At 63.3% G+C, this 7,237-nt stretch overlaps 1 protein-coding gene across 3 annotated transcripts in view; it reads right to left on the bottom strand.

The window, feature by feature from the left end:
• Nucleotides 1-7,142, bottom strand: part of STK36 (serine/threonine kinase 36) — a 32,011-nt gene extending 24,869 nt beyond the window's left edge. The window contains exons 1-15 of one of the 3 annotated variants that reach the window (XM_019522655.1): nt 6,963-7,142; nt 6,693-6,833; nt 6,465-6,542; nt 6,139-6,269; nt 5,782-6,031; nt 5,386-5,479; nt 5,013-5,182; nt 4,352-4,512; nt 4,015-4,141; nt 3,759-3,902; nt 2,671-2,850; nt 2,438-2,535; nt 2,103-2,208; nt 1,718-1,859; nt 991-1,118 (exon numbers count right to left, since the gene is read on the bottom strand). In XM_019522655.1, the coding sequence (XP_019378200.1) occupies nt 991-1,118; nt 1,718-1,859; nt 2,103-2,208; nt 2,438-2,535; nt 2,671-2,850; nt 3,759-3,902; nt 4,015-4,141; nt 4,352-4,512; nt 5,013-5,182; nt 5,386-5,479; nt 5,782-6,031; nt 6,139-6,269; nt 6,465-6,542; nt 6,693-6,833; nt 6,963-7,046 (2,034 nt within the window). In that variant the 5' untranslated portion in view covers nt 7,047-7,142. The remainder of the gene's footprint in view (nt 1-990; nt 1,119-1,717; nt 1,860-2,102; nt 2,209-2,437; nt 2,536-2,670; nt 2,851-3,758; nt 3,903-4,014; nt 4,142-4,351; nt 4,513-5,012; nt 5,183-5,385; nt 5,480-5,781; nt 6,032-6,138; nt 6,270-6,464; nt 6,543-6,692; nt 6,834-6,962) is intronic. The other 2 variants (XM_019522657.1, XM_019522656.1) reach the window with 2 other exon arrangements.
• Nucleotides 7,143-7,237: the final 95 nt, after the last annotated feature.

The following is a 7,237-nucleotide window of genomic DNA, read 5'->3' as shown; positions in this document are numbered from 1 at the left end:
AAGTTTAAACCCAACTGTTGAGAGCGCCAGGCTGAGAGAGTCAATCGACCTCAGGGTTCAGCGTCATCTCCTGGATTCCTGCTCATCTTTCTCCGCTCCCAGATGTGAAAGGTCTCCATGTTCCCCTGCTCAACCCAGCCTCTCCCCTGCAATCTACAGCTTGATCCCCACTCCTGCTCACGTCTTCCTCCTACCCCCAGCCCTGCAGACTGGGTCTAGCGGTAGCCAAAACCCCTCAGCTCTTGCAGAACAGTATGAGCTCAGGTGTAGAAACGACTGACGGTGGAGTCTTGGAAGCGCTGCCAAGGTGCTCATGGTGAGATTTCCTTTGGTGAATCTGAACGGTGATGGCCACAGGCTGCTGACATGCTGTCTTCTACTATTTTGGCTATTTTCTTGCCTGGGTTTCCTGGGTTTTTTAAATTTGAGATCTCACCTGAGCGCATGTCCTAATAATTCTGTGTGGTTTTGCTTTGATCTTAAAACAGAATAATACAGGGCCAGCCCCTGGAGCCTATTAGTAAAGTTTCTAGTTTCTCTTTAACTGGAAAAAATGTGTGTTGCGCTACCTGCAGTGACAGGCTGCACTACCTGCACCCCCCTTTTCAGACTCCTCGATTTGCCCCTGTCACTGCACTGGTGCCGGCAGGGCCCAGCAAGGGGTGCTGTCCCCGGCCCCACTGCCCTTTCGGTCCCTGGAACCGAGTCTCTGCCCCCACAATGCCCTGGCTGAGATGGTCACACTCTCCCTCCCCGAATTCCCCCTGGGGTCAGATTTCTGCCCATCCCCTCCAAACTGCGCCCTGTTATACCCCAGCCACTTCCCACCCCAGAGGTGGCTGCAAGCATCTGTCAAGTCTTGAGGGACCCTGGCCATAGATCAGCCTGATGTGATCTCCGCTCTCAGCTCCTCTGTTGGAAAGGGATGTCCCTGCTGCACCCCCCAGGGACCTCTGCCCAGAACAGCTGCAGGAAGAGGCCTAGCTTGACCTGCTTCTTGGCCTCCCAGCACCCACCACGCCCCAGTGGGATGCTGCACGCCGAAGCCAGCGCTGCCATGAAGATGTCAGCCAGGTGCTCGCTCTGCTCCTGTGTGGTCTTGGCCTCCTTCACTGAGCCTGGGATGGGAGGGAATCAAGGGAGACTCATAGACCCGAGGAGAAACAAGACAGGGGCAGACAATGCTGCCAGTGTGGAGCAAGGAGCACTGGCAAGTCTGTGGAGAGGAGCCGGAGGCTGGAAAGCCCAGGGGGCTGCGGGTCAGGAGTGAGGGGAACCAGCTGGGCTTGGGGGGAGCAGGGGACTGTGGGTTGGGAATGAGGGGCCCTGGCAGGGCTGGGGAGGCAGGGGCTGCAGTGTGGGGTACCATGATGGCAGGCATGGGAAGAATCCATCCCAGCTGCTGCCCATTTCTGACTCTGCCCAGGGCTCAGGACTGTAGGTAGGGGAAGGTGGGCAGGGCCCAGCCCTGGGCACCAATTTTGAGGAGGCATCAGAGCAGCAGTCCCTGGGGAGCTGGTGCCACAGCAGAACCCTGCGGTGTGGCATTCACTGCCTCCACTAATCTCAGGAGCTTTCCTCATGACCTCCCAGCAAGAAGGAAGCGGGGAGCCCAGCCCTCAGGCCCCACTAAGCGGTGGGGTGGGGGCCAGGCTGGGGGAAGGGAGACAGGGCTGGCCCAGCCTGGAACAGGGAAGAATGGCAACACAGCACATACCCGCCGGGATGGGCCACTCGCCAGAGGCCCCTTGGAGGAGCGTATCCAGGAGGAGGTGGTGCTCAGCACACAGCCCCGTGTAGAAGGAGGTGGCAATGGAGGAGCAGCTGCCGTCCATGCTCTCACACAGCAAGGTGAAGCCCTGGGAGGAGGGGAGAGTTGTCACCAAGTGGGGAGGGACCCAGTGGGACACCTACCTAGTGCTGAGCAGCCCAGGCCATACAGCAGCCTGCAGGATCAGGCATCCCACGGTAGCCCTAGTGCTGGGGGGTGGGTGAAGGAAAGACCAGTGAGACAATCCCAGGGGTCCCTGACTCCCCGAGGCACCAGATGGAGCTGAGCGAGGCGTGGAGGGGCTGGGAGCCAGTGGGGGCGGCATCCTTACCATGACACTTTGCTGCTGAAGCCGCCTCTCGCCATCCATGGGTTGACAAAGCAATCTGGGCAGCAGGGCCAGGAAGAGGTGGGAGGCCTCAACAAAGGTCTCCAGGCTGAGGAGAGGAAAGGGGTCAGTGGGGGGCCAGGCAGAGCCCCGTGGGACTGGCAGGGGAGCAGAAGCAAGCCTGGGGAGCCCGCAGGGAGGGCCAGGGCCCCCAGACCACCTCCCCAGGGTCCTGCCCCCTGCCCAGCCCCCAGGCCACCCAGAACCAGGAGCCAGGGCCCCAGCAGTGATGTCCGTGTCCTTCCGAGTCTCTCCACTGCCTGCTGCGTTCCCCGCACCTTCCCCTTGCTACGCTCCTCTCCTGGTTGAAATCACTGGTAAAATAACCCGTTGTCACAATGACAAGGTCTGTCAGCACTGTGATGCTCCAGGGTTGCTGTGGAAACAGAGAAGACCGGTGCTCATGAGCCAGTGAGAACAGGGACCCTCCTGGCCAGGCACCATGTTCTGGCAAGGGCACAACCCTCCCCCAGAGACACCGACCCCCAGGCCTGTGGCTGCACCTGCTCACCTGCATAATGCCAACACTGTCCAGGACCTGCCCTGCCAGGCCCAGCAGGACACGCGGCAGCTCCAGCTCCCGGCAGAGGTCGTACAGCCGGGCGGCGTCACAGCGGGTGGACAGCAGGTTCCCTATGACACGCAGTGTGGGGCGCAACCGGGACGCCCCCTCCAGCATCCCCTCCAACACCTGTTGGGGGGAGAGACGAGGGGGATTAAGGGCACTGAGACTGGAGCCACCTGGTGCCAGCATTGCCGGGCATTCTAGAGCCATGGGGACAGCAGGGAGCTGCATGGTCACATCCAGCCCCAGGCAGGATCAGCCCCATCCAAAACTGTCTAGACAACCCCCATGTGCAACCACAGAGCCACACAACACCAGCACCCCGATACAGCCCTGGGCATCACCCCCACCCCTTCCCCTGCCCCCGGAATACAAGGGGGCCGTTGCTGCCAACGTCCTGCTGCTGCCAGGGGAGTTGGTGGGTGCTGGACAGAGCCCAGGCCCAGGCCATGCCTCCACTGCAGAGGGAGAGGAAACCCTCCCAGGGCCAGGCCAGGCTGAGTAGGGGGCAAATCCATGCCTGCCCCCCCTCCGCCCAAAGGCAGCATGAGTAGGGGGCAAGAGCCTGTAGCCAGGACCCTGTGGGGCTACATCCCAGCAGGAGTGTTGGCACAGCCCAGGCACAGCCCCAGCCTGGGCTGCAGCCAGCACTCAGCGCCTCTGGGAGGGCTTCAACCCTGAACCGGTGGAGGTGGGGAGCAGCCAGCTCAGCCCCAGCCTGGGACACCCCCCAGCAGAACACGGGCATCGCTGCGCCTTGACCCTCCCACCCAGCACCCATCCAGCCTTGCCTGGGACCCTCCCATGCTGCAGTGCCCCCAGCTCTGGCATCTCCCTGTGGCTGCCCTACTTGGGCAGTGAAGAAGTGTTTCCAGAGATCCAGCATCAACCTGCCTGGTTGCAACTTCTATCCCTGGTTTTACAGAGGAGAGCAACCTCTGTCCTGTTCTCTGCAGAAGAGAAGTTGTTCTCTGTCATCTCAAAGGGCCCCCTCCACCTGACAGAAACATTGGAGCCCTGCGCCCCATGCTTACCTGCTGGCTGACATGGTCCATGCGGGCACGCAGGCGTGGCGGGAACCCGGGGTCCCCCAGCAGGCTCAGGGGTGCGCTCAGCTGCAGCCGGGACGGCTCTGTGGCCTCCACCAGGTGCTGCCACTCCTCATCGCTGTCCAGCTCCTGGGTCAGATGTGGGCGGGGCACAGGAGACTGGCTAACACTGCCCCGAGTTTGTGCCCCCAGTGGGCTCCCCGTCCCCCCAGCCTGGGTGGGGGTCCGGCAGGTGGCTCACCTCGTTCTCCAGGGCTACAGCTTCGATGCTGCGGCGGCCACGGCGCCCTGCTTTGCCTGTCCCCGGTGGTGGGGGGGCCCCCAGCCCTGGGAACTCCCGCTCGTAGTCTTGGGTAATGCAGTGCTCCCTACCCAGGGCAACGGTGCTGTTAGGGGCTCCCCACACGTCTCCCCACACATGCCCCCCCACACTCTCTCCTATCTTCAAGGAGAGACTGGACGGTTACCTTGCTGGGGTTACCTAATCCCCAGTTATCTTTCCTGCTTGGTGCAGGGGACTGGACCTGTTGATCTTCCAAGGTCCCTTCCGGTCTTACAATCTATGAATCAGCCCTCACCCTGGCATTGGGGGGAGCTCGTCCACCTCCCACTCCGTCCTGCTCGGCTCCGGTCCCTGGGTGGTGCGGGGCCCGTCCACGGGGGCTGCTCTAGGCCTGGGGCCTGGCCCCCCTTTGCCACTGGGGTCCTGTCTGCCTGTTGACTCCGTCTTTGCCTGTTGCTGGGAAGCCGGCCAGGAGGGTCACAGCTGCCCTGGACCAGCCAAGCCCAATGCTCGCTGCCCCATCCCATCCAGCTGTACAGGGACCTCACCCAGCCCTAGCAAGAGCACTGGCACACAGGGCTCTCATGGTGGTATAAGGGGAATCACAGGCACACAGGGGTCTCACACCAGTATAACAGTGTCCCGCTGCTGTGGGAGTCAGGGGCAAGGTGGTACAACTGCCTCCCCCAGGGTAATTTCAGCCCGTCTGCAGTCAAACAACTCAGGGCCCAGCCAACCCGTCCCTCCTGACCCTCACCTGCTGGGGCAAGATGCTATCCAGGACAGCTGCCCTCTGCCTGCCCCAGCCCTGGGCATGGGTGCCCAGAACCGCTGGCAAACCTGGGAGCTATAAGAGCTGGCCCAGACCATGCCATGCTCCAACCACCCCTTGGGGCCCACCAGTACCCTCCCACTGCCACCTCCGACCCGCCCCAACCCAACCAACGGCCCCGCACCTTTCTTCTGGTCTCCTCGGCCATCCTCTGCCTTGCCTTCCGCAGGATCTTGGACTGGCCTCGCCGAGGGGCCAGAGAGTGGGCTTGCCTCTCCTTCAATGCCTGCAGCTCCGGAGGCAGCTTGCTGGTGAAGGGGTTGGGGATCCCCTGCTCCTCTGTGTCCTCGATGACTGGAAGGGGGATGGGGGGTGTTAAGGCCAGTTAGCCCCAGTCGCCACAAGCCATGAGGGGAGGTGGCAGCAGGGCCTAGGAGATTGGCAGCCCCTGGAGGGGCTTGCGGAAAGTCAGGGAGAGGCTGGGAGCCACAGTCCCAGGGCAGAGGTGGGAGATAGCAATGGCAATGTGGCCAGGGGCAGCAGGTGCAGGTACTCACTGGTGACATGTCCGGCAAGGAAGGGGTGGCCCAGCAGCTCCGGCCATGACAGGCGTTGGCAGGGGTCCTTTATCAGCAGGCCCTGCAGGAAGCTCTGCGCAGCACCAGGCACACACTGTCACTCTCCCCGCAAAGTCCTACAGCCTTGCTGCCCCCCAACCCCTGCTGCCAGCCTTGGGAGATGAGGAGTGGGCAGTAGGGATTAAAGCACCCTGGATGCCCGGCTGTGGGAAGTGTGGAAGAGTGGCTAGAGCCAGGGGAGGGGGATTAAGAGCCAGGACACAAGGGTTCTGCTCCAGGGGCATCAATTGGGGACGGCTGCCATGCCCTTGCGAGCCCTGCAGGCACCCACCCCGCAAGCCCCCTCCATCCCGCGCTGGCACCTGCAGCCATCACCTTGCAGGGGGGGCTCATGCTTTTGGGCCACCTGACGGGGTCGCTGACGATGAGGCTGACGAGCTGGAAGATGCTGGTGGTGTAGAAGGGGGGCGCCCCGACCAGCAGCTCGTACAGGATGCAGCCCATGGACCACAGGTCAGCCGCGTGGTCGTAGGGCTGCTCCTGCACCAGCTCAGGCGCCATGTACAGCGGCGTGCCCTTGATGGATGTCAGCACCAGAGTGTGGATGCTCATGGCCCGGGCAAACCTACCAAATATGCCCCAGGCCTCAGTGCCGGGACGGGGGGCCTCAAACCTGTCCCCCAACCCAAAGGATGTTCCCCGCCCCCCAAAAGGCTTGTTGCCCCGCACTACCCGAAGTCGCAGAGTTTAATAACGCCGCCTTTGCCCAGCAGGATGTTCTGGGGCTTCATGTCACGGTGCAGGATGCGGTGGGAGTGCAGGTAGTAGAGGGCCGAGACCAGCTGAGCGGCAATGGCCTGTACCTGCGAGATGCAGCACCTGAGCCCCCCATCCCATCAAGACCCCCAACCGACTCCCCCCACCCTGCGCAGACCCCCACACTCAGCCCATGCCAGACGAGGTGCCTTGGTTTACCCCGCCATCAGTCGGGGGCGGCTGTCCCCGTGAGCCCTGCAGGCACCTGCCCCCCTGCCCAGTCTCTGCTGCGCCACGGGTACCTGCTCCTCAGGCAGGCTGCCGTCATCCTCCAAGATCTGGAAGAGCTCCCCCTCCGCGTAGTCCGTCACCACCACCACCTGCAGGGGGGCGGAAGCCCTGTCACAGCCCGGGCGGGTGACTTGCTCAAGCCCCCAGACTCAACCCACGGAAGCAGCCCGCCCCCCAGCCTGTGTCCAACGGGGGGCCCCAGACAGAAGCCAGGTCTGGTCCCTCTCAGCCCCCCTCACCTCCTTGTCAGTCTCGAAGCTGTCCAGCATCTGGACGATGTTGGGGTGGTGCAGCCCCCGCATGATCTCGATCTCCCGCTGCAGGTTCCTCAGCTCCTTCTCCGAGCGCCCCAGCTTGGGGATGAACTTCAGGGCCACCACCTGCCCGGGCCAGCACGGGCGTGAGCCTGGGAGCCCGCCACCCGAAATCCTCGAGCGGGGGGTAAGTCCCTTCCTGCCCCCGAGGCAGCACCGACCGGGCAGGGGACGCAGCGTGGGACGGACCCTCACCTGGGCGCTGTGCTTGCGGCGCCCCTTGTACACGCGCCCGAAGGAGCCCTCGCCGATGACCTCCAGCACGTGGTACCTCTCCATAGCGGCACGGCGGCCACACCTGCCACGGCACAAGGGTCGGTCCTGTCCCTCCGCCCTGCCACGGGTGTCCCGCGGGGCCTTGGTCACATCATGCAGCCTCCCGGGGGGAAGAGAATCCTTTCTGCTCCCCTGCCCCTCCCCCTTCTCCTGTCCCCCCATCGTCTTTCCCTTTTAACGCCCCCCCGCCCCCG

This window comes from Gavialis gangeticus, unplaced genomic scaffold (genome assembly GCF_001723915.1).
Source record: "Gavialis gangeticus isolate Ggan-Ray unplaced genomic scaffold, GavGan_comp1, whole genome shotgun sequence".
Lineage (NCBI taxonomy): Eukaryota > Metazoa > Chordata > Crocodylia > Gavialidae > Gavialis > Gavialis gangeticus.
The sequence above is the reverse complement of the archived record's forward strand: the minus strand, read 5'-3'. Positions and strand labels throughout refer to the sequence as shown.